Source organism: Myodes glareolus, chromosome 5 (assembly GCF_982192425.1).
Source record: "Myodes glareolus chromosome 5, mMyoGla1.1, whole genome shotgun sequence".
In the NCBI taxonomy this organism is placed as follows: Eukaryota; Metazoa; Chordata; class Mammalia; order Rodentia; family Cricetidae; genus Myodes; species Myodes glareolus.
The window spans coordinates 96,601,311-96,629,074 of NC_142030.1; the positions used below are offsets into that span (position 1 = coordinate 96,601,311).

Sequence of the window (27,764 nt, forward strand, 5' to 3'; positions counted from 1 at the left end):
AAGACATGAGCACTTTATTTATTTAATCAATCCTTCTCTCTCTCTCTCTCTCTCTCTCTCTCTCTCTCTCTCTCTCTCTCTCTCTCTCTCTCCCTTTCTTGGTTTGGTTTTTCTCTGTGTAACAGCCCTTGCTGTTCTGGAACCCATGGAGATTTGCCTGTCTCTGCCTCCCAAGTGCTGTGATTAAAGGCGTACACCACCACCACCACCCAGTGAGCATTTGTTTTTTAGGAGAAAAAAATTTACATAGACAAAATCAGCAATTACATTTGCAATGAGTACAGGTATTTCTATATGAAATAGCATTAGATAATTTTGATTTCTTAATACATTTTCAATATAGAGTTCCAAATGCCCTCACCTGGAGGCTGCTGAGGCCAAAAGTACTGCTGCCAATCCTGAAGCACATATGTCAATCGAATAGCAATGCTAACTGGAGGCAATGGAGTTAAAGGACAGCCCTAGAAACACATGCAAAGACAACAGCATATAAATGTTTTAGCCGGTGTTCTAAAAACTTCAGCACCAACATTTCAAAGTTATGGAATGCTACCCTTAAGAAACCAGAATTCAAGTTTATACTGTCAGGCAACAGTGTGTAGAGGCAAACAATGTGAAGAAAAAGTAAGACAGAACTAGTAGTGTATAACTCTGAAAATCAAGAATGAAGAGACTAGCTGAGCATGGCACACAACTTTAACTCTAGCTCTGAAGAAGTAGAGGCAGACAGACCTCTGTGAGTTTGAGGTCTGATGGTCTAGTTAGCAAGTTCCAAGCCAGCCAAGGCTGCACAGTGATACCTTGTCTCAAAAATAAATAAAAAAATAAATACACAGACTTTTTTAGACATGGCAGTGATTGCATACACCTTTAAACTCAGTACTCAGGAGGCAGAGGCAGGAGGAGCTCTGTGAGTTTGAGCCAGTCTGGTCTATAAAGTGAGTTCTGGGATAGCCAGAGCTATTGCACAGAGAAACCCTTTCTCAAAAATAAAATTAAAAAAAAAAAGAAAGAAAGAAAAACAGGAAGGGAAAAGATTACAATCCCAACTGACACATCTATGCAACCCCTACACCTAAAGCTCAGGGAGCATCGTGGAAAAGGGGGTGGAAAGGTTGTAAGAATCAGATCTTACCTTTGTATGCATGTAAATAAGGGGTTTTAGGAATAGGTATTGCCCATGAAACTGATAGGGAACTGTGAGCGGGGAACAAGAAGTGTTGAGAAAGGGGGAGGGCAACATGTCTTCTATGACATTAAAGTGGAAAGGTGGTTAATGGGGGTGGGAGAACACAAGGAAGAGGAGAAGAGGGGGGAGAAGCAGCAAAGACAACTTAAAGAACACATCACAATGAAAAACAATTCATTTTAGGCTAATAAACTTTTTATGGAAAGAAAAAAAGGAGGAAGAGACTACAGAAACAGCACTTTCAAATGTCAGATCTTGTTTAAAAACTGGAAAAGTAAACTCCATGACGAGTCTACTATTATTTGGCTGTGTATTTGTAGAGCAAGAGAGCTCTGTAATTTCTGCATACTTTTCCACAAATGTTTTCATCTGATGAAAAAGCCATATAGATTTAAAAAATTAAGCCACTGTGTCCCAGGGCATTCCAGGCCAGCCTGAGCAATACAGTGAGATACCATGTCAAAAACCAAACACAAAAGTCTAAAAACAATTCCAGGGAACAAATTACTTTAAAATAAAATACATACAATGGTCAGAAAAATTAAGTTTTCAAAATAAAACTCAATTTTAAAAATTTTTGTTTGTTTTATGTGTATGGGTTCTTTCCTGCGTGAATCAAATGCCAATGTGCCACGGAGTGCCTGGTGCCTATGAAGGCCAGAAAAAAGGTGCCAGATCACCTAGAAGTGGTGTTACAGTTATGAGCCACAGTGTGGGTGCTGGGAATTGAACCCAGGTCCTCTGAGAGCAGCCAGTACTCTTACTATGGGGGGCCATCTCTCTGGCCCCCAAATAAAACTCTTTAAAAAGAACAGGCAAGCTAAGCAGTGGTGGCATAAGTCTTTAATCCCAGCACTCAGAGGGCCAAGGCAGGCGAATTTTAATTTAAGTTTCCTTAAAATTCCCTTCCCCAGTACTAGGGATGAAACCAAGACTCTCAGGCATGCTAGGCAAGCTTTCCACTATTGAGCCAAATCTCTGGTCCCATGTTTTTCTGATTAAATTCTAAACCAAACAAACAATAACTATTAAAAAGAGAAATTCAAGTATTTTTCTCATATTTTTCCTTTTTAAAATAGTAAAACCTTCAGAAAAGTTGGAAGATGAATACAATCAACACTCACATGACTTACCAAGTTCAGTGGCAATGGAACCCTCCCCACTACACGTGTAATGAGTAACACAGTTGAGAAGTTTAACATCAATACTACTTTCAAATACCAGAACAGATTAAAACTGTCCCAACAATCCAAAATCAGATCTTTACTGGCTATTCTGTTTTGATTAAGTAAAAGTCATTCACTGCACTTAGCAGTCACATCTCATTCGTCTTCTTTAATCTAAAATGCTCAAGCCTTTATTTTAAAGAGTCCAGACCAATTACATTGTAAAAATGTTTAACTTTGAAATAAATGTCTGTTTTTCACATTTTTATTTATGCTAAATATTCTGACAGAAACACTACTCAGACAAGTCTATCTTTCTCAGTGAATCAACCAGGAAACATGCAATATCAGTTGATTGCTTTTTTCTTCTCTATTAATTTTAAATTAAATTATTAAATTTTAGGTTTATGGGTTTTTGCTACATGTATGTCTGTACCATGCCTGGTGCCCTCAGAGGTCAGAAGAGGTCACCTGAGTCCCTGGAACTAGAGTTATGAAAGGCTGTGAGTCACCATGTGGGTGCTGGAATGGAACCCAGGTCCTCTGAAAGGAACTGCCAAGCCATCTTTCCAGCTCTTCAGTTAATTTTTTAACTAATACATAAAATCATAAATTTTAATGACATATTTAAGTTCAGTTTGTTAATCAAGTTTGAATATAATTCATTACATTACTGATTTATAAGAATACTTCTATACACTCAAATTACCAAGTTGCTAATTTTTCATGGATCTCTAAGACTGACAATAAAATCCAATGCCAGCTCATAATCTTTGATTTGAAGATGTCCAACAGGCCTGACAAATCAGTCGTGTACTGATTTGGCACTTACAAAAGATAATGTCAACTTCAGCACTCAGAACACTTTTCCCCAAGAGTAGGCTATGCAAAGCCACTATCTTCATAATAGTGCTTTGCATTTTACTTGGGGGAGGGGGCGGGAAACTTCTGCTGTTGAAGAGATAGTTCAGCAGTTAAGAGCACTTTCAGCTTCTATTGCACAAGACTCATGTTCAGTTCCCAGAACCTATATGGTGGCTCACAACATCTATAACTCCACTGCCCACTCTGGTTTCTTCAGGCACCAGGCACACATGGTACACAGACATACATAGAGGCATAATACTCATACGCACCCCTTCCATTGGAGAGGGGGTGCACACATGTGCCACTATGCACTTATAAAGGTTAGAGGACAATTTGGTGGAATTTGTTTTCTTCTTCTACCATGTGGGCCCTGGGGATCATGTCTGGCAGCAAGTACCTTCATCAGCTGAGTTATCTTGCTGGTCAATCATTTTATAGAATACCATGGATATATTTGGTATACCTAATTAGCCCTACAACTCTCAGCCCCCATACAGACATTAAACCAAAAGATCAATAGGATGAAGACTCAAAAAAAAGTGCTTTTTGAAAGAACAGTAAAGGGCTATTCAGAATCCAACAGATTCAGACTCAAATGCTCAAAGTCAATCTCTCAAACAAGCAGCTACCTGAAGCTTAGTAAACTGGTAGACCATCAAAATCATTCCTATAGAAGAAAAGAATCAATGAATGTTAACCAGCCAGACAAAAAGTAGGCATGTCCTTTAGTAGGTATTTTCTTTAAATGTACATAATATTTAATTAGTAGTTTTCTTATAATTCATTACATTATTGATATTAGAAGACTTCTATATGCTCAAATTACCAAAATGCTACTTTTATCTGGATCCCAAATATAAACCAATACCAACTCACAATCTTTGATTTGAAGATGTCCAGCAGGCCTGACAAATGAGTGTACTGATTTGGCACTTTTCGAAGATGAACCATTTCAAAGTCGGTTCGAACACCAGGACCCTGACATTCTCCCATGTACAACCTTCTCCATCTGTGATGTATTTGGACAAACAATGGTACCTGGCTATAGGACATGAATAAAAAGGAAGAGAAATCAAGCTCAATAAACAGTAAGTAATCCTAACCCTCAAAACTGTTCCTGTTATTTTAATTGCAAATATTTAAAAATACTCAATAAAGAAAACTTCTAGGTAACAGATTCTCATTTATAAATAAGATACACTTAGTTTTTCCTCTTACGCTCATAAACTAATGAAGCCCATTAGGTCTTTAACAAAGAAACTGTTATAAACCAACTTTGTGAAATATTTCTTACTTCACATTTAATGGTAAGTAGCACTGATTCTCACCATTCACAGATTTCTGCATCTACAAATTAACCACCTCAGTGAAACTTTATCGGTAACCCGCAAATCAACACTAGCAGTACTGAGTTATTTTCAGATATGCAGAGCAGCAAGAATCTGTGTATCTACAGTGCATGCTCCCAGATGAACTCAAATGAGGTAATGATGTGCCCTCCTGTTTCAACTTTCAGTCTATAAGCAAGTGTCCTGATCTAGGTGGATCAAGGCAGTGCTCCTACGTGCCAGAAGGCTATAATGTGTCTTACAGATAGAATACATGAGTAAGATACACTTCATTCAAACATGAGTTACATGCTTTCAGGAGTTACCTGTGAGTTCAATCTCAGTGAATCAACAATATATATTAATATATAAGAGCATATTATGGCACTTTAAACAGAAACATACATGAAAACATAAAGTATACAGTTGATTAGAATATGACCAAAAGCTCACAAGTACCTATGCATTTCTTCCTAGGAACAGTGGTTGAGATAATACAACATTCATGGTATTTATTGAAAACAAATAAAAATAGGCTATAAAATGTGTTCCCAAGTTAACACTGGTAAATACTCAAGCTTTGTCAGGTTTTCTTTAAGGGAGAAAGGGGCTAGAAAGGTGGTTCCACTGTTGAAAGCCAGGCTTACAGAACTAAACACTTAAAAAAAATTAAAGGTCCAAATTATTCCTTAGGACACTTGGGGTACTCTAGTACATTAATTTTTCTGCTAGTAAATTTACATTTAGAGTCCCTTTGTCTATCTGATATACAAAGGAAATACAATTAAAAAAACAGAACATGGATAAGCTAACATCATGTTTTAAAATACTTACTTACACCTAAGAATAGAGAGGTGAAGCATGAAGGCACACAACTTTTAATCCCAGTACTGAAGGGAGGAAGAAGCAAGGCAGATCTCTGTGAGTTCAAGGCTGTCCTAGTTAGTATTCCAGATCAGCCAGGCCTACATAGTGGGAATCTGGAGGGGGGATCATAGCAAGGAAGTCAGGTCCACCCACTGAGGCAGTGTGCCTGTTCTAATGGGAGCTCACCAAATCCAGCTGGACCAGGACTGAATGAGACTGTGATCAAACCAGACTCTCTGAATGTGTCTGACAATGGGGGCTGACTGAGAAGCCATTGATAAAGGCACTAGGACTTGTTTCTACTGCATGTACTGGCTTTTTGGGGCCCTAGTCTATTTGGATGCACAGCTTCCTAGGCCTGGAGGTGGGGGGAGGGCCTTGGACTTCCCACAGGGCAGGGTTCCCTGCCCTCTCTTGAATTTATGATCCTCTTGCCCAAGCCTATTGAGTGCTGGGATTAAAGACTTGCTCCTCTATGCACAGCTCTAATTTCATCCTCTCATACCAAATTATAGAATAAGAATAGGCAAGGGTAGGCACTAAATTCTTTATTATAGAAAAAAAGTAACTTTAATAATCACTTACATTCCTCAAGGATATCACTAAAATATTGTAACGTATTTTCAACATCTGTCATAAGTGTACCTACCAGCCAGTGTTTCCCAAAGCAATGGAAATGGAACTAAGAAGGAGGTTGCACTTGGATTCACTGAGAACCGCATCACTTTGTGCAGCAGGGGCAATCACCACAAACTCACGCAGGCCATACCTTCAAGAGAGAATCATCCAGTAAAAGCACCCATGATTTGAAAAATATGAGGGGTTTCGCCACAGAAAATTTAAGACAATTTTGTACTACCAGACTTTTCACTTCTCCCTTTTCCTACCCCACACAGCAACTGGATGCATATACATTTAAATCTCGTTGAAAAAAAAAAACAGGGTGGTACATATGGTCATGACTATGCCACAGTGCACACATGAAGGCCAAAGGTAACTTTCAGAAGTCAGTTCTCTTTGATTGGGTTCCAGGGATAGAATTTAGGTTGCCAAGTTATGCCCCAAGGATCTTTACTGCTGAGTCCTCTTGCCCTGGTCTCCACCTGAATTTCTTTTTCATTTTTCTCCTTGGAGGTTGAGAGTCAAAAACAGGGAATCATGCTTTCTAGGTATTCTACCATTGAGCTAACCCCAGGTCCTGAGTTTTCTTTAAGAAGTACTTGCATTCTGGTATTAGCATAAAAACAGGCAGGAGGACCAATGGAACTGAATCCAAGACCCAGATATTAATCCACACACCTACAAACACCTGACTTTTGACAAAGAAGAAAAAAAATATAAAATAGAAAAAAGAAAGATATTTAACAAATGGTGCTGGCATAACTGGATATCAACATGTAGAAGAATGAAAATAGACCCATATCTATCACCATGAACAAAACTTGAGTCCAAATGGGTCAAAGACCTCAACATAAAGCCAGCCACTCTGAACCTCATAGAGGAGAAAGTGGGAAGTACACTTGAATGCATTGGCACAGGAGACTACTTCCTAAATACAACCCTAATAGCACAGACACTGAGAGAAACAGTTAATAATAATTAGAATCTCCTGAAACTGAGAAGCTTCTGTAAAGCAAAGGATATGATCAACAAGACAAAACTGCAGCCTATAGAACGGGAAAAGATCTTCACCAGCCCCATATCAGACTGAGGACTGATCTCCAATATATACAAAGAACTCAAGAAACTGGTCATTAAAAGAATAAATAATTCAATAAAAAAAATGGAGTACAGACCTAAATAGAGAACTCTCAACAGAGGAATCTAAAATGCTTGAAAGACACTCGAGGAAATGCTCAACATCCTTAGCTATCAGAGAAATGCACATCAAAACAACTCTGAGATTCCATCTTACAGCTGTAAAAATAGTCAAGATCAAAAACACTGGTGACAACTTATGCTGGAGAGGTTGTGAGTAAAGGGAACACTCCTGCATTGCTGGTGGGAATGCAAGCTGGTATAGACCTTTGGATAGCAGTATGGCGATTTCTCAGAAAATTAGTAAACAACCTTCCTCAAGACCCAGTAATACCACTTTTGGGTATATATCCAAAGGATGCTCAATCATACCACAAGGGCATGTGCTCAACTATGTTCATAGCAGCTTTGTTTGTCATAGCCAGAACCTGGAAACAACCTAAATGCTTCTCAGCTGAAGACTGGATAAGGAAAATGTGGGACATTTATACAATGGAGTACTGCATAACAGAAAAAAATAATGACATCTTGAAATTTGCAGCTAAATGGATTTAGAAAACATCATATTGAGTGTTATGGTAACCCAGACTCAGAAAGACAATTATCATATGTACTCACTCATAAGTGGCTTTTAGACATAAAGCAAAGAAAATCAGCTTACAAATCACAATCACAGAGAACCTAGACAACAATGAGGACCCTAAGAGAGACATACATGGATCTAATCTACATGGGAAGTAGAAAAAGACAAGATCTCCTGAGTAAATTGGGAACATGGGGACTATGGAAGAGGGTTGAAGATGAGGGGAGAGGCAGGAAGGGGAGCAGAGAAAAATGTATAGCTCAATAAAAATCAATTAAAAAAAGAATCACTTGCATCTTTTTCAGCCCTCTATTCATTAGAAATGAAGTCATTTGTTGAAATTATAGTAAGAGCTAAATAACAATATTGTCTTAAAAATTCACTTTAGAAGGCCAGCAAAAAGACTCCTGTTGCATAAGTCTGGCAACCTAAACCCAGTCCCCAAAACTCACCTAAAAATAAAAGAAAAAAACTAACTCCACAAAGCACAAAGCATTCCTATGATATCCACAAGTATGCCATGGCACATATCTCTCTCTATCACACACATACACACACTGTCACTCACACACATACTACATACCATACACAAAAATGAAACTTCAGTTTATAATATGAAAGAATAAGTGAAATCTCACCTAAAATAACTGATAGTATTGTGTACAGCAATGTAGAAAATAAGTTAGATAGAAAACCTAAATGGCAGAAAAATAATTGCCAGCCCTGATACACATGTACTGTTTACAATGAGACACAGTTATAAAGTACCTTAAAAAAATCTTGCATGCTTTTATTATAAAATTACTAGGCTATGGCTTCCTCTTGCTATTGTAACTACAACAATGATATTTTCTCATTTAGTTGCCAAGTCAACGTAAAGCCACAAATTTGCCAACTATGTGTCTATGTCTATGTATATGAATGATTGGCCTGCATGTATATCTATATACCACATGCATGCCTGGTACCAAAACAGGCCCGAAGAGGGCGTTGAATCCCCTGGAACTGGAGCTACAGATGGTTATGAGCTGCCTGTAGGTGCTGGGAACCAAACCCAGTTCCTCTGGAAGATCAGTCAGTGCTCTAACAGCTAAGCTACTGCTCCAGTCCCTGCTGCCTAACTTTTAAAAAACAGTAATTCTTTAAAGACAAGCTGGTGATTGTTTCTGCCTAACAACAACTCATCTCCTTGATACTTTTAAGTGTATTAAGAGTATTTAATAATTTTAAAATAATTTATAAAACACATTTCTCATACTCACTTGCCTATTTAATGTTAGTGTCTGCATGTGTAGTTATAAATGCTGATTTATTGAACTTTCTTAAGAAATCCCTTGGAGTACAGTATATAAAAACTCTCCTTAAAGTTTAACTCATACTCTGTTCACTGTTTCGATGCTGTAATGACTCTTATAGTTTGTGGATTTCATGAGCAAAATTTATTTCACTCCTCAGCTCAACTTCACCCTCTGACCAATGAAATCAAGGCTCATCATGTGGAGGCAGCAGCAGATAACTAAAAGAAACCAGGACGTAAATCCATGGGAGAAAACAAGTTTCTTGGCATTCTTCCAGAAATATTATGCCTGTTCCTGACTTCCATGGACTAATCTTGATTGACCAGTTCTGCTCCCAGGTTGTTGGTGTTGAAATAACTTAACGGGCAAATTCTAGAAATTAATCTGTATAGTACATTCATGGAAGTTAAGTTCCTAAATAACAAGAACAAACATCTGCCTTTCTGACACTGATATCTGTTGCTAAATACCTTTGGGTTTTTTTTTTTTTATCTTTGAGACAGAGTTTCTTTGTAGCTTTGGAGCCTGTTCTGGAACTTGCTCTTGTAGAGCAGGCTGGCCTCTCTTGTAGAGAGGCGAAACTCACAGAGATTCGCCTGCCTCTGCCTCCCAAATGCTGGGATTAAAGGTGTGTGCCACCACGGACCGGCAAAACCTTTTATCTGCTTGACTAAAGGGTCTTTTATTTTTCTGCAATGTCTTCTACCTACTATGCATTGTTTTCTGTGTGAAATGCTACACACACACACACAAAACATCACTCAATTTCTAGATATTTTCTTAAGGATTTAGCTTAAATATCAACTGAAAACCTCCATTAAACATATTCCCATCTCTGAAATTTACTATCTTTCTCCTATCATTACGATCTGTAAGCTATCAAAATAATTCACTGGTTTAAATTTCCTTACAAGCTCTACTTGAGATCTGGAACCATTCCTTCACCAAGTCAACAAACACTAGTGTGGGTATTAAGAGAGAGAGAGAAAGAACCTGTGCAAAAATCTATCAACATCAAAAAGGAAACAACTCGATTTTTCTATTATTTTCTCCTTTCTTTTGACAAGATCTTACTGTATATCAATGGCTGGCCTAGACCTCACAAAGATCTGCCTCCTAAGTGACAGAATTAAAGGCACACACTACCCTGGCCAGCTAACCAAATAGAGTTTTAAATGAACAAAGGATTTGGACAGCTATCATCTCCCAAAAGGTGAACATCAGTAGTTAGCAGGAAGCATATGCATCAGAGAGTCATCATGAGACACTACTTCACAATCATTAGTATGCTATCACCAAAAATAAAAAGGATGAAGAAAAACTGAACTCTGGTTTTAACAGTGGCAACAGAATGCAGTGAACCTGCTGTGAAAAGCAGTATGAAAGTCTTAAAAATATTAAAACCCTCTAGGCATGATGGAATACATACACAGCAAGAAGAGTCAAGAGGATCTCTGAGTTTATGTCCAGTCTGGTCTATATAGCAAGTTCTAGGTCAGCTAGGGCTACACAGTGAAAGTCCAGCTCAAGAAAAATAATAAAAATTTTTAATTAAAAAATTAACTACCACTCATCCTAGCAATCCCACTTCTGGGTATAGACCAAAAAGAACATAAGCAGGCACTCCCATTCACTCCATCCTACCAAACAAACAAACAAACAAAAAAACAATCTGAATGCTCATAAACACCTTGAGCCAACACAAAATACAATGGTATATATCACACAATGGAATAGTAGCTCTTAAAACAGAATGAATACACATAAATGAACCTTGAAAACTTAATAAGCCAGTAAGTCACAAAAGGATAAATACTCCACTTTTTTTTAATATTTATTTACTTATTATGTATACAATATTCTTTCTGCGTGTATGCCTGCAGGCCAGAAGAGGGCACCAGACCTCATTACAGATGGTTGTGAGCCACCATGTGGTTGCCGGGAATTGAACTCACCACCTTTGGAAGAGCAGGCAATGCTCTTAACTGCTGAGCCATCTCTCCAGCCCTAAATACTCCACTTTTATGAACCACTAAAAGGATTAAAATTCATACAGATGGGAAATAAATACTGGCTTACTGAAGCTTATTGACGAAATGCCAGTTAACTAATGACTATGGGGGATATTTCATATTCAAACCAAAACAGCCTAAACTTACTCTCATGTGTCCTTCAGGATTAAGGTGAATTACTAGTTCTTCTAAAAAACATTTTCATGATTTGATCTATGTGTATTAGAGGGATAGATCACTCCATAAAATTTTTATGATGTATTTATCACACACTGTGGTCACTGTCTATTTTCCTTACTTTAAACTTTAATTACAATTAGCTTGCTGCCGATTGTGGTGGTTTGAAAACAATGGTCCACAATGGGAGTGGCACTATTAGGAGGTGTGGCTTTGTTAGAGTAGTTGTAACGTTTTTGGAGGAAGTGTGTCACTGTGGAGGCAGACTTTGTGGTCTCACATAAACTCAAGCCACACCCAGTATCTCAGTTCACTTCCTGTTGCCTGCAAGTCAAGATGTAGGACACTTGGCTACTTCTCCAGCACCATGTTTGCCTGCATTCCACATGCTACACAATGATGAAATAGATTAAACCTCTGAAAATTAAACCACTCCAATTAACAGTTTTCCTTGTTAAGAGTTGCTATAGCCATGGTATCTCTTCACAGGAATAGAAACCCTAACTAAGATACTGATATAGGGAACATATTTTAGTAGGACTATGTCTGGCTCATGTAAGTATTCTAAAATAATGTTTTTTTAAAATGAAAAAAAAATACAGGCACATTTAATATGCTTAATTTTCAAAAGCTTGGCTGCTGTTTTTCTAAGTTTTGGGGAAAGATGAAAGAAAAAAATCTTCCAGTAACTACCAGCAATATAGCAAACATTTTGTAAAATGTTCTCTCCTACTCCCACTGTTCAAATACTAGGATTACAGGCATGTACTACCACATATGGTCTATAAGGTCCTACAGATCAAACTGAGAGTCATGCATGATTAAGAAAGCACTCTACTTACTGAGTTATGTTCCCTAGATACTACTATTTATTGTATCCCCCAACATAAAGTTCAGAGACTCTGAATGATTAACTGACAAAGATTAAAGAAACCTTCAAATGTGAAGCGCCTCTTGCACTAAAATGTATCATATTTATAGATACTTAGATATGTGGGTTTTGATTTTACCATGGAACTTTTTGAAGTCAACATTTTACTTAAATTTACAATAATACATACTAAATCTTCTATATTTAAGTTTCTCTCAAATTCAGAGAGATATTCAGAACTGAAAGTAGGTATCGTTCTGGGTTCTGAAGTGCAATGTGCAAAAGACCTCAGAGCAAGTCCAAGATGGCAGCCCTGAGAGATGCCTATCAAGTTGACTCTTGATTAACATCTAGGAATCTGGATTTAGAGAGGGTTCTCATCATTACAAGGTTATAAAGACTTACTCAGTGTATCTAAACTACTTGTGCAAATAATATGGCTTATGTTTTACACCTGTTGTCCTCTTAGGAGTTTGAATTTGGTATATACTCCAGACAGAGGATACTTACTGACCAAGTCCTTTAAAGCTTCAAGGAGTTAGCCTCTAAAAAGCCTTCCTGACAGACAATGGTTCCTATGTTGTCATAATCTGTTGCTGAGGGAACTGAGTATATCCAGTGTAACCTATAGAACCTCATTGGAAAAAGCTCTTTCAAGCCTGAGGTCTGCAGGTTTTTAACTCCCCCATTCTTCCTCTGCTGACTGCACTTTGCCTCAGCTGCTATAATAAGCAGCTGTAAGTACAGCCAGATGCTGGTCCTTTCAGCCCCCTAGTCCATCACTGAACCTAGAGTTAGTCTTGGGGTCACCTTAAAACACACACACTACCTGAGCGTCGTGACAGACACCTTTTATCCCACCACTGTGGAGGCAGAGTTTCAGTCCAGCCTGGTCTACATAGAGTTTGAAGACAACCAGAGCAAACCACACACACACACACACACACACACACACACACACACACACACCTAAATAAAAAAAAATACGTACCATCTCACTAGACAGTGTGCTCTTGGAGGAAAGTCATTATTCATACACAGCAAATCTTGCATTGACTGTGGAATAGCATCTATAGAAACATTTGATAATAAAAAAATGTCTATTTAAATTTTAAAGCAATTTTATACATGCTTTGAGGAAAGCTTATCTTACTGGACTGCAGACTTGCAATTGCTAAAGATTTATATTCCAGTCAAATCCTTATCAACCCTACAGGTAGTCTTTCTATTACCCAAGACATCCTCCCCGTTTTGTTGTTGTTATTTTGTTTTGTTTTTATTTTTTTTCTTTTTTTGATTTTTCGAGATAAGGTTTCTCTACATAGCTGCAGCTGTCCTGGAACTCCTTATATGTAGCCCAGGCTGGCCTTGAACTCACAGAGATTCAACTGCCTCTGCCTCCCATAGGATTAAAGCCATTCACCACTACTGTCCCTAGACATCGTTAAATTTTTTTTATCAAACCTTTCTCTACTCAGCTTCTTATTTCTCTCTCTCTCTCTCTTCCTCTCTTTCTTTCTTTCTTTCTTTCTTTCTTTCTTTCTTTCTTTCTTTCTTTCTTTCCTCCTTCTTCTTTTTCTGAATTTTTTTTTAAGGTTTCTCTGTGTAGCTTTGGAGCCTGTCCTGGCACTCACTCTGTATATCAAGCTGGCCTCAAACTCAGAGATTTGCCTGCCTCTGCCTCTGGAGTGCTAGGATTAAAGGCATGCACCACCACTACCCGGCCAGTTTCTCATTTCTAACCCAAGTATTTTTAGCACTTACATTCTGATCCATAATCAGGCACTGATATAAATTATCATTATATATTTCATAAATATATAACAAATTTAAAACAAAATATTTGCTTAAAAAATACATCCTTTTTAGTTATAATTTCTTAGCAAATTATATATTTTACTGATATTCTAAAATAAATGGAAAAGAATCAACATTTTGAAACTCTGATTAACCAAAAAAATAATAAAGAACTCCAAAATAATGAAAGTTAGTTCTCAATCTTCTGGCTGTTGGTAATATAGTTTTAAATGTACACCTCTAAGTTAACTAAAGTTTTATTTCTAATTCTTTCCATTAGTTACAGTTTTGATCACAACCAAATAAAATGGAAACTTCATAGTACACCAGCATGAGCAACAATGCCTTAACCACCTTCAATTCATTCATCTTCTCCTCCACCAGCTTTCTTTACAACACTCAAAACACTGCTCTGAAGCACCTCACTCTAGCAGCCTATCTCTAAAATAAGGTCTTTCTGAAAATCAACAAAACTTTCCTTATTTTGAACAGTTTCCTTCATTTAGCAATATAAAATGCACACATATTCTTCCTCTTCTTTCTCCCAAAACAGTTACATATCTTTTGTTTGCTACATGACTACCTTACATATATGTCTATTTGACCCATGTTATCACTCTCTAAATCTAAATGTAGAAGTTATATAGCTTTATCTGTAGGAATATATATAGCAGAAAAGGGGATCATGTTATGCCTACCTAGGAAAAGCAGGCACTTCAGGCCCATGCTTACAAATAATAACTTGCTTTGAAAAAAAAAAAAGTAACAAACAGTGTGCCAATTTTTTTTTTTCAGAAAGACTGTGACTCTTCTATCTTATCTATTTCTTTTGCTTTCTGGGGTTTCCTACCAATTATGGTCCAATGACATTTAATAGTAAATTTTAAAAACAACTCATTTTAAATAAGCTTTATTTATAAAATACCACTATAAATGTTTTATCTTATTATTTACTGTTGGCAATCTCTTATAATGATAATTTATAAATTACACTGTCACAGATTTGTGTATTTGTAGAATATAATATATAGATGGTTTGGTACTATGCATGGTTTGAAGCATCCTGGGATGAATCCCCTAAGACAAAGGGGGACTACTGTGTTTGACTAGCAGCTGAAATTCATGCTTACTCAACACTTTGCTCACTATTACATACTAGCACATCTCAGAACAGATTTTAGATTACATGATCTCCTAACAATTATAAGCTTTGTTGACTAAATACCGAGCATAGATCAATTAGAATATGGGCTTAGGTACAATATCTCACTAAGTCTTCACATTAACCCTTGGGTACTTAGTATTTACTTTACAAATAAAATAACACAAGTTTAGAAAGGTAACGAGAAAGTCCAAACAATCAGAATTTTAATGCGCTTCCTACAAGAAGATCTAAAATACTGTACTGTACTATTAGCCAACAAACTCCCTTTACATACACACCTTCACGGGCCAGTTCACTTGCTTCAATCTCCAAATAACCTTACCCGATTTCTCCTGATTAAGAGTTACCCCACCAAAACTCCAAACTTCAGTGGAATTTCATCTGTCCTTGTGAGGCCATTTATCACTTTCTACCTCCTTTTATTTTACAGTTACTTAAACACCTTATCTTCCCCATAGAAAGGTACATTACACATAGGATTTCATTCAAAAAGACTTAGCAGAATACTTAGAACATCAGTTACTCCATAAATATGTGCTGATTCAACCAATTTTAAGGTGACTGTCACTGTAGTTCTTCCTCTACTTTAGATGCAGTACTAGCTCATAATCTACTTAAGCTGTAGTTAAAAAACAAATCCACTGGGTGGTGGTGGCACACACCTTCAATACCAGCACTCTGGAGGCAGAGGCAGGTAGATCTCTGTGAGTTCGAGGCCAGCCTGGTCTATAAGAGCTAGTTCCAGTACAGGCTCCAAAGCAACACAGAGAAATCCTGTCTAGAAAAAAAACAAACAAAACAACAACAACAACAAAAAACATTTCCTATGGATATTACTGAGTTATGAGAACTTAAATTAATAACTAAAAGTTATAGACACTCTTCAAATTCAAGACTAAACAAATATGACCAAAACAAAACAAACAAAAAAACATACCCTCTGATTCTTCATCCTTTCCTTCTTTATCAGTGGACTCTTGTACAAGATAGTGATGAGTGATTGAGAACTTGAAATCGGCAAAGGAAATCTCATCAGATCTCTCTTCCCATGTGCCAGAAGTAAATATACCCTGCATTTAACAGCAGAATGGGAAAAACAGCCAACTTATTTAAGTCACTACAATGTTTACTATGTACAGTGGTTCCCACATTTTTTTAATTTTATATACATTGGTGTTTTGCCTGTAGAGTTACAGACAGTTGTAAGCTTCCATGTGGATGCTGGGAATTGAACCCAGGCCCTCAGGAAGAGCAGCCAGTGCTCTAAACTGCTGAGCCATCTCTCCAGCACATCCCCCTTTAATCCTTTCTACCCATTAATCAGAATTGCAGTCTACAGCTGTTCTCTACATAATAAAGGCAATTTTAAAAGCACAAATGATTTATCACAGTGACTATTTAAAAGGAGGAATCTTGGAGCCATATGGAAAGAGGGAACTGACCAAACTGTCCTCTCCAAGTTCCACCTAAATACCATGGCATGAGCACAGATGAGCACATGTGCACACACAAGCACACACATACAAATAAGTAAATGTGATTTTAAAAAAATACTCAAGTATTAAATAGCAAATGACTTACAAAAACCCTAACTTTCAAATAATTTTATTCCATGTTTGAAAACATAAACAGAAAATCCCATATTGCTTGTTTAAAAAGAACTAGCCAACAAAATATAACCTGTTTAAGCTGTGTGCTTTGTGCAACACACAATGAAGTGAGGTATTAATCATGTATTCTGGGAAGACAATCAACATTTACTGAGAATATACCGAGCAATGAACGTGTTACTAGTTCAGACCTGCGTCAGGACCAGAGAGAGATGGCTCAGCTGTAAAGAGCACTTGCTGACTTGGCACAAGACCTGAGCTCAGTTCCCAACATTAACATAGTGGCTTACACACACACACACACACACACACACGCCTCTAACTCTAGTTTCAGAGGACCCAATATCATCTGGTCTCAGAAGGTCCAGGCACGCATATGTTACATGGATATACATGCAGGCACTCACACGCACAAAACAATCCTTAAAAAAAAAAAATTCACATCCGTATGCCAGTCTAAAAACAAATCCAACAACAACCAAAGCTAAGACATGTTCAAGACCAGCCTGGGTTATTAAGCTCTAAGACAACCTGGATGACAGAGTCAAACACTGTCTCAAAACACATATACACCAAAAAAAAAAAAAAAAAAAAAGAGAACAAAAATAAAATCTTGGCAATAAAAACGTAATTGCCACCAGGCAACGGCAGTGCATGCCTTTAATCCCAGCACTTTGGAGGCAGAGGCAGATGAATCTGTGAGTTCGGAGCCATCCTACAAAGTGAGTTTCAGGACAGCCAGGACTACACAGAGAAACCCTGTCTCGAAAACAAAACAAATGTAACTGCCAAAATCCCCACAAAATTACTATGGTTTTAAATTATTTGTACAAAAAATACTTCTATTGCATTTATTATAACAAAATGTGATCTATATCAAATCAAGAAGGAAAACATAAGACATTGTTTAATAAAAATGACTATTTGTTCATTATTTGAATATTAGTTTCTAGAATCAAGCCCACATATAAACCGCTGTTATGAATATCTAATATATAAGATTTATGCTGCTTACAATAAGTTGTAGAGTAATTTTATTACATAAATATTTGTCAAACGTAGGTGAATAGACAGTTTGGGCTAAGACATTTCTTAAGAATAAAGATCTTTCGAGAGAAAGGGTAAAGGGGAATGGAGGATATAAATGATCTAACTGTGTAAATGGGAAAAAGGAGAGCTCTTAAGGAAGGAAGTAAATAGAGAAGGAAGGATATTAATAAAATAACAATAAGGATGTCTGAAAAAAAATCACAAGGAATCACTATTAATAATTCACACACAGCTGGGCAGTGGTGGCGCAAGCTTTAATCCCAGCACTTGGGAGGCAGAGGCAGGCGAATATCTGTGAGCTCAAAGCCAGGCTGGTCTACAGAGGGAGTTCTAGGACAGGCTCCAAAAGCTACAGAGAAACCTTGTCTCTAGAAAAAAAAAATTTCACTCACACACACACACAAATCTATAATACACATAACTTTATGTATAAATAAACGCATACAATTTTAATGAACCTTTCTCAAAGAGCCAAAGACCACCTAACAAAACCCATATACCAGACAGGAGAAGCCCTCTTAAGCTGTTGGCCAGGGCTGTCCAAGAGACTCCCAAAATATAAGCCTGTTGCTGTTGCCCTTGGTTACTCCACAGAGGCAGAAGGTATATTCCTATTGTTGAAGATACCATGTACTTCAGAAACAGAGCCCAGAGACCCTTTGCACTGCAACTGACCTGAATGCCTCTTCTCTGAGTACTCATGTATTCATGGTATTCATGGTACTAGAAGGCACCATGCAAGCTTCCAAAGGAGGAAGGCAACGAACAGTCCTACCCAGCTATGATGCTTATGAACCACAACAATGACTAGCAAAGTACAATAACCCTACAGGGGCAGTAGTAGTAAATATGCCTTGGTATTAACAACTGCTCTCCAACTGGACTTAAGACCCCTCAGCAAGAGGAAGACCATGTCTGGTACTGGAAATCTAGCTAAGTACTCAGTGTTAGAGAAGGCATGGTTATTGGAGGAGAATCTACAGTCACTAATTTACTAAACAGCATAACCCTTAACAACAATCTATAAACTTATGCCCACCCATAAGTGTAGTCTTCATCCATCACCAAGGAAACATCTCTTTGAAATAATGGGAAATAGTACAACCAGTCAAAATGCAGAGTTATGGAGTCCAGTCCCAGGAGATACATCTATAAAACACTCTCATACTTACGGTTCAGGGAAGACTGCAGAAGAGAAGGCAGAGAGACTGTTAAGAATCAGAGGATCGGGGAGTTTGCTTTAAGATTGTGTTTCCTAATGATATCAGAAGCTACACCCAAAAATATCTCACCAACATTACTGCTCAAATGTGAGCTGAACAAGATGACACCAATGAACATGACAAACTGAACAAACAGGCCCACAAGGCCTCAAGTCTACACAAAGAGCTATAAGCAACTGAGGACAGCAGGAAATGGGAGAAGTGGTCTTTCCCAGAGAAAAGTACACCAACTGGTTGTTCAGTGATAAACAGCCAGCCCTGAAAACATGCATAGAGGTAACATTATACAGACTGAACAGGTTATATTTAGAAATAAGTATGTATGTATATTCATATGTGTATGCACACACACACATTAAAACAATGGATAAAAAAGGTCATGGATTTGAAGGAGAACAAAGAGGGGTATATGGGAGGCTTGGAGGGAGGAAAGAGAAGCGAGAAATGTAATTAAATTATCAAAAAAGAAAGAAATTGTATGGTTTTATTGGTTTTAGTGGCACATGTCTCAGACAAGATAAAGTTTCAAAATTTATATCAACAATTTTCATGCTGAAAAATGTATCACTCATTTATATATCATAATTGGTAGGCAAATCTTTAAAAATATACAATATTGAGAAACATCTAAAAATGTCCACAGAGACCTTTTGTCTATCTTAACTAAACTTGAGCTTTTCATGCATGGGTTCATCATATAACACTCCCCTTAGGAGCTAGGTGTTTAACAGCTAGGTGCTCCAAAAAATAATGTATCATTTTTTATTGCCAAAAATATAATAAGTTGTCCTATATGCTTACATCCTATTTGCAGTCTTCTTTACTTAATTATCATTTTCTAGCCTCTGGTATATGTAATAGAGTGGCAGTAAAAACAGCTAAATCTGACTGAGAACGTAGTGTCATTAACAGATGAGCAACAATACCAGAACTCTGAAGTAAGCAGTGTGACTTTACAGCCCACAAGTATCACTGTTACTAAAATGAGCTTTCCTGTCATTTACATAACAAAAATAAAAAGGTCAACCATTACCAAATATAACAAAAATCTTCTTCAAATTTTATACACTATAGCTACTCCTTAAACAAAAAAATGTAAATTAAAAAAACATAAAATAAAAAGATCTTATTTTAAATAGTCCTATTCCCCTCCCCCCAAAAAATATGAGCAGCTCAACACTGCCTTCATTTTTCATTTCATTTTAGAGACACTGAATTCTCGGGGACTGAGGTCCTCATCTAGATCTTAAAGGAATCCCAAATATATATAGTTTGTGTCTGTCCCAAATGTAACTTACAGAAAAGCTAGAGAAAAACTACAGTTAAATTCACTGTACATTTGCCATATGAACTCCTAAGTATGGAAGTCACTGTCACTCCAATCTGCCAAGTATGAAAAACCCAAACTCATTTCCATGCTGCAGGGGTCATTGGTCTTCTATCAGTATTCTAAAGTTGAAACGATTCTTCTTTAATTTTTCAAAAGGGTAGGAGTTGGTCTATTACCAGATCATGATATATCTAAATTTAACATTTAAAAAAAAAAAGCACTTGTAATTTTTGCCAGATACACAGAATTCTAAAATTTCAAAGTTAAAGGAATTTCAAAGGTCATTTCTTTAATTTTCCCCAACTTCATGTAAGATTATAGGTTCATCTGTTTTATAAAGCCCAAAATACTAAAATTCAAAAAGCTCTTAGAAATCTACTTTAATTCTTCTGAGTAATGTTACATTTATTTAAATTTTATCATAGTAAAATCCCACCAAGTAAAATAGAAAAACAATGTGTATCTGAAAGATGAGACCTAGCTTTAACCCTACTTTTTATCAACTGCTGGCAAAATAATCAAGCAAATTACATGAACTCCAGGCCTCATTGACTAGGGTAATACCTCATCAATGACGTTTATTAAGGATTAAGTAAGTCAAAAAGGCATAGACCCAATCAATAATAGTGTATGGTACGACTGTGGATGCTCAAGAAATGCCATCCCCCGCCCCTTAAATCCATTTCCCAGCACTTCAGGATCTACAAAGGTCAAGTAGCTCAGTTACAAAACCTTCCTTTGAACAAAAATCAATCTACTCAGAGTAGATTTTAAATTTCACTCTGGGGGGGGGGGCGGAAAAACAAAAACAAAAAAGAAAACTAATTTCACTGTGTGTGTGTGTGTGTGTGTGTGTGTGTGTGTGTGTGTGTGTGTGTGTGTGTGTGTATACGCTTGCATGCACAGGAGGGTGTGCCCACAGAGGTCAAACAGAGAAGTCCGGATTGCCTGGAGCTGAAGTTACAGATGATTGTGAGCTGTTTGGTGTGGGTGCCAGAGGAACCAAACTCGGGCCCTCTGGAAAAGCTGTGAGTGCTCTTAACCACAGACTAGCCCATCTCTCCAGCCCTCAAGGAATATCTCAAGGTTCTATAGAGTAGTTCACTGTGATTACAAACTGGAGAGAAGTTCACCTATGAGAGGAGGGCATCTGATGAGATCTGCATGCTCATATCTTTTTCTTTTGGATTCTTGACTTTTTGGACCAAGGACCTGGTTACACTCTATTTTAAAAAGCCACTGATGATTCTATATTATAACTTAAAAGGAAGTATCTGGTTGTATAGCTTATTGGTAGAGGATATACTTAGCATTCCCAGGACTCAATCCCCAGCACCATATAAACAAGAAACAATTATAAATTATTTATTGCATCACACACTGTGGTAATAAACTTCTATGTCAATGTAACTTTCTAATGATGCTTTCCAAAAAATTGAAATATAGCACTATTTCACATTTTTGCAAGCATTTAATGTGTAGTTTTTATTTTTATTTATTTTATATTTTTTAAAGGCAAATATCATTATGTAACCTGTGTTTAGTATACATATTTTTTTCTGAAACAGAAAAAAAAGTGGGTTTGTTGTTGTTGTTGTTTTAAATATGTTGTCCAGGCTGATCTGGAATTTGATGAAGACAAGCAACACTTCAGCCTGAGGATGATCAAGCAAGAGTTGGGGGATAGCCTGAGCTACATAGCAAAACTTGCCTCTGGGAGGGAAGTGTATTTTAAAAATCTAGTAAGCAGTCAAGGAAGCAGACAGGGGTATGACCAAACAAGAAATGGGATTAATTTTGCTGAAACTCGATCATGAGCACATGGGAGTTCATTATACTATCTTAAAATTTTTACTTTTAAAATCTATAGGTAAGGGGGCTGGAGAGATGGCTCAGAGGTTAAGAGCACTGACTGCTCTTCTGGAGGTCGTGGGTTCAATTCCCAGCAACCACATGGTGGCTCACAGCCATCTGTAGTGAGATCTGGTGCCCTCTTCTGGCCTGCAGGCAGATACACAAACAGAATATTGTATACATAATAAATAAATAAATATTAAAAATAAAATAAAATAAAATCTATAGGTAAGTTTTACCCATATGGGATGGGTATGTGTACATGTGAGTGAAGGTACCCACAGAAAACAAAAAAGGATGCCACACATATCCCTGGAGCTGGAGACAGATAGTTATGATAGCCCATCATGAATGAAGAACTCAAACTACAGTGCCTAACTGCTGAACCATCTCTCCAGCCCCCATAATTAAATTTTAAAACAGAAATTTATTTTAAATTTCCTCTCAGTAGATGAGAACTGGTAATCACTTCCTTTACAGGTATGAAAATTTAGTCTTTATCTAAACTTTCTTTTCCCCCTCCCCCCCCCCCCCCCCCCAGACAGAGTTTCTCTGGATAGCTTTGATCGTCCTGGAACTAACTTTGTAGATAGGGATGGCCTGGAATTCACACAGATCCATTTGCCTCTACCTCCCAATTGCTGGGATTAAAGGCTTGTGCCTTTAATAATAATCCCTTCCATTTATACTTTCTTAAATCCTATCAATTGCAGCTCACCTTAAAATCTGCTTTCTTCACCTGTTGATACACTAAGAGAAGGAAATGGGTCCGAGCTAACACCTCTTCACCCTCAACTATATGCCTGAAGTATGAACCTTCTATAAACATACTACTGACTTAAATCCTAACATCCATTATCTTAGTCTTATTTCCTCATTACTTCCTTTCTCTCATGAGAGTTTACCTTGATGGCTCTCAGAATATTTTCTTGAGGAAACATCTAGAGTTTGGTTTATTAGTACAACATCAACACAAACTGAGCAAAGCAACCGCAGCTGATAATTACATCAAGAGTTGTTATACAAAGATGCTTTTCCCATTAATGAATTCTTGGAAGCTCAATTTCTCTCTGATCAATTAAAAACTTTTTTAAAATTTATTTATTTATTATGTATACAATATTCTGCCTCCATGTATGTCTGCAGGCCAGAAGAGGGCACCAGATCTCATTACAGATGGTTGTGAGCCACTATGTGGTTGCTGGGAATTGAACTCAGGACCTCTGGAAGAGCAGCCAGTGCTCTTAACCTCTGAGCCATCTCTCCAGTCCCAATTAAAAACTTTAAAAAAAAATATTTATTGGTCAAAAGAAAACTTAAGATTATAAGAAAAGTAAACTCAGAAGAAATTAATGAGACCACACAAAGAAACTCATCATATGTAAAACTTGATGATTTAAAAAAATGTTTCACAAGCAAGCCTGGTGACAATATTGGCAATGGGGAGGCAGAGGCAGGCAGAACTCTGAGTTCAAGATCAGCCTGGTCTACATACTGAGTTCCAAGATAACCAGAGCTACATAGTAAGATCCTGCCTCAAAAAAGCCAAATCAATCAGTAAGTAAAAAAGTTTCACAAATGTCTTATATACATCATTTTCTACAAAATCAAATCCAAATTATTCCAGATGCTATTTGATACTCATAAAGACTATATATTCAATTGCATCACGTGTAGTAAAGGGCACAAAAATGGGATTTCAAAGTAAATCCCAATCTAGAGATACAAGCAAACAGATCTGACCTTTTCAAGTGGTTGTCCCAGAGAATTTCCAATCAGTTTCCAGTCATTCAAGACTTCTTCAACTTTGGAAATAAATCTAAGAAGGAAGGAAAACACTCTAAATACATAAGTATACATTTTTTTCCTATTACTGTACAGTTTCTTTAGAAAGACATTTCCTTACATCCTAACATTACAGATGATTAGAGAATGCTCATTAAGTTTAATACTGTGAGCCTAACTTAGGGATATAGAATAAAAATAAAAACAATGTTGCTTAGTTCAAGAATTATTAATTGTTGATTCATTTAAATCTATTCACTCAATAAAAGCTTTATTTCCACAAAATATAAACTAAGAATAATCTCTCTCTCTCTCTCTCTCTCTCTCTTTTTTTTTTTTTTTTGGTTTTTTGAGACAGGGCTTCCCTGTGTAACAACAGCTCTGGCTGTTCATTCATATTTTATTCACATATGAAGTCACTTTGGGGGATTTTACACAAATGTCAATTACTAAATTTGAAAATGAATAAACTAAAAATAAGTTTACATTTAAAAAACAAATAAAAACCTACAGTATATCCAATAGGGATCAAAAATGCACATTGGACATACACTGCAGGGGTCTAGGAATACAGCCTAGTGGTACAGTACTTATTGGAAAGTCTGAGTTCCGCCCCAAGCAATCCCTAACTGCACAGAAAAGTACTAAAGCTACACTGCACTTTTTATAAAAGTAAAAGCTGAAAACTACTTTAGTGTGCAATTGCAGTAAAGAATCATAAGTTAATGACACATCCACTTATATGTACCCATTAAAAATTGTTCTGAAGAACATTTGAGGAAATAAAAATATGTTAAGTGAAGAAAGAAAGCTGTAGAAATAACCATTGATATAGTTTGATCTAAAAAGTTTACACATACACAATTAAAAGAAAATATGTCAAAAAGTTAATAGTTATCTTCAGTGGAAGGTTTGAAGGTATTTTTTATTTCACTACAAGGTATTATTGCTATAATAAAAATAATTTAAAATATAATTTTCAGATAAAAGAACTATATTAAAATAATTTACTTAAGAACTCTAATTCTTGCACTTGCTAGGAGACAATTAAACCCTACGAATATTGAGATTTGACTAGAAAAATTCAATAACATTTTTCTTTAACAGTTCTCCATATCTTTGCTGATGAGTCATTTAACTCCTTCTCTTATATTAGTTTCTTTTTTTTTATTGTTTCTATTGAGCTATACTTTTGTCCACTCCCCTCCCTCCCTCCCCTCTTTCATTCTACCCTCTCCCATGACCCCTACACTTAAAATTTACACAGAAGATCCTGCCTTTTTCTCCCTCCATGTATGTCTCTCTTAAGTATAGGTTCTTTCGCACACTTTTGGAAGAATAGGTTTCTTTCCATTTCCCTTCGGATATATTATCTGACCCGTGTCTGTCTCTTTTGCTAGACTACACTTTCAATAAGAGCAGGAACCTTAATTTTTTTCTTTTTCTTTTTCTTTTTCTTTTTTTCTTGTTTACTGCAGTACTGGGGATTGAACCCAGAGCGAGGAGCATGTTGAGCCTTATCTGTTTTTACTAACTACTAAATCCCTAAAGTCTTACACAGTGTCTCACACATGAACATTTGTAAATACTTTTTCAACGGAAAAATAATAATTTTAGGTTTCTACTTAGTCTTCTCAATAAATTATCTGTATGGTACATAACTTTTAGGTTTCAAACCTGGGACAACAGCTAGGGTTGCCTATTTAACATATCAAATCAGACACTGGTAAACAGATTCTCCTGGCATCCCTCTGTCCCTAGCTGTTACTGGGCCCTCCTAGTTGGCAAACTCCAACCCTATCCTGAACTTCCCCAGCCCAGAGACTGAGCTGCCCTTCCCTATATAACCGACCATTTGGGCCTTTTTCATCTGCTCTGTTTGTGGCCTCCTGGCTGCTGCACTTGGTCTCCTCTGACTCCTCTCTCCTCCCCTCCCCGTCTCCTCACTGGCTCAGTTCAATAGGGTCATGAGTACTCTGGGCTCTCCCAGATGTCCCTGCCTCTGTCTATGCTCTCCCACATAGCTACAATAAACTTTCTCCTCCACCATACCTAGGAGCAGTCATGTTCCCCTCCTTTCTCTTCCTTTCTTTTTTTATTCAATAACATACTTATTAGGTCTCAGGAAATTCCTTTTGCAGTTCTGGCAGACAGACAAAAGCCAGCATTCCCTTAGGGACTTAAGAAGATAGCTCCTACTTGCTAAAATGAGTTATCTCCTTATCTCTGGAAAACATACTTATGGCTCTTTCATTAAACTCTGCTTGTTCTACATATTAAAGTCTAAATTAACCTCTAGGCTTCCTCAGTCCCTACTCACAAGTACCTGTTACAGAGCAGAGCCATCTAGGTTAGCATATCCCACTACCCTAACCCTCTCCATCCCCTGAGCTTCTCTTTCCTTCTCCTAGTTTCCCTTTTCATATGCATGCATGCATACATACATACATACATACATATATATATATGTATAACCCAACCACTGTGGCTATACACTTGCTTGGTCTCTGGTTCTCATACGTTCTCTTTGCTCCTCTTCTCTTCCTCTCCACCCCCTCCTCTCATGGCTAGTTCAGTCTGGACTCTTCCAGACGCCCCTCATTGTTCTCTCCCTCATACTTACAATAAGCCTTCTCCTCAACCATACCTAAGAGTGGTAATGTCCTCATTTTCATTCAATATTGAAAAGAACTTTTCATCCAAATATTAAAATCAAGGCTTAAGAAACTTCAAAGTTAGTCCAGGCAGTGGTGGCTCATGCCTTCAGTTTCTGCATTCAGGAGGCAAAGGCAACTGGACCTGAGTTAGAAGCCAGCCTGGTCTACAAAGCAAGTTTCAGGACAGACAGGGTTACACAGAGAAACCCTGTCTCAAAAAAACAAACCAAAAAAAAAAACGTTCAAAGCCTCCACATTTGTCTCATGAATTCTAAAATACTGATTTTATTCTACAAAGAGAAATTTAAAAGACAAAAGTTTAACTTCCTACTTTGTGGCAGTCTTCATAATTGTGCTAACAATTATTTCCACATGAGCAACCAAATAATTTAACATTCCCTTCAGGAAATTCTTTTGAGCCAATTTTTTTTATTCATTTCTTGCATTTGAAGTACTCTTTGATGATATCTTTGGCCTGAGATTCTTCGCCATAGTCCTTAACCATTACACATTTACAACCACTTTATGAGGCTTCCTCTCTCAATCAGTTTTACAGAGGCCTACCCACTGCCCTAGTTTCTTGTCACCAATCTTAATTAGGATGATTTGGTGCTCAGCACAAAGTGCCTTCGCACTTGACATACATAGATTCATCACAACCGCACACAAACATGGGCTTGGCAGCTTCATGAATACCATGCCATGCTAGGCTATTATGGACGAGGGTTGTCTTCACCACCTCTTGTAAGGCAGTACTGGCATCCATTAAACCTCAAGCAGCAATGTCTTCCTCTGCCAAGGAGGTGGATTATGGGTGAGTCATAACCTTGAATGCACCTGAGCCTCTCTGTTCCTACCCAACTCAAAGGCAACAGAGAAAAAGGCTTTTTTTTTTCTTTAAATACATTGGTGTTTTCCCTGTATATATGTTTTCCCTCCACATATGTCTATGTGAGGGTGTTACATCACCTGGAACTGGAGTTAGTAAGTTACGAGCTGCCATGTGGCTGCTGGGAATTGAACCGGGGTCCTCTGAAAGAGCAGCCAGTGTTCTAAACCAATGAGCCATCTCTCAGCTCCCCTCAGGAAATTTTAAGTTATTTAACTAGGGGAAAACTATCATTTTCCACTCCAAAAACTGGCCACTGGGGGTTACTTATCCCTCATCCTCCAAGAT

General features: G+C 37.3%; 1 protein-coding gene across 3 annotated transcripts in view; it reads right to left on the reverse strand.

The window, feature by feature from the left end:
• Rab3gap1 (RAB3 GTPase activating protein catalytic subunit 1) overlaps positions 1-27,764 on the reverse strand; it is a 61,647-nt gene that overhangs the window by 31,878 nt on the left and 2,005 nt on the right. For all 3 annotated transcript variants that reach the window (XM_048443767.3, XM_048443766.3, XM_048443764.3), the window contains exons 3-8: positions 23,889-23,964; positions 16,016-16,148; positions 13,108-13,186; positions 6,067-6,186; positions 4,099-4,264; positions 362-461 (exon numbers count right to left, since the gene is read on the reverse strand). In XM_048443767.3, the coding sequence (XP_048299724.3) occupies positions 362-461; positions 4,099-4,264; positions 6,067-6,186; positions 13,108-13,186; positions 16,016-16,148; positions 23,889-23,964 (674 nt within the window). The remainder of the gene's footprint in view (positions 1-361; positions 462-4,098; positions 4,265-6,066; positions 6,187-13,107; positions 13,187-16,015; positions 16,149-23,888; positions 23,965-27,764) is intronic.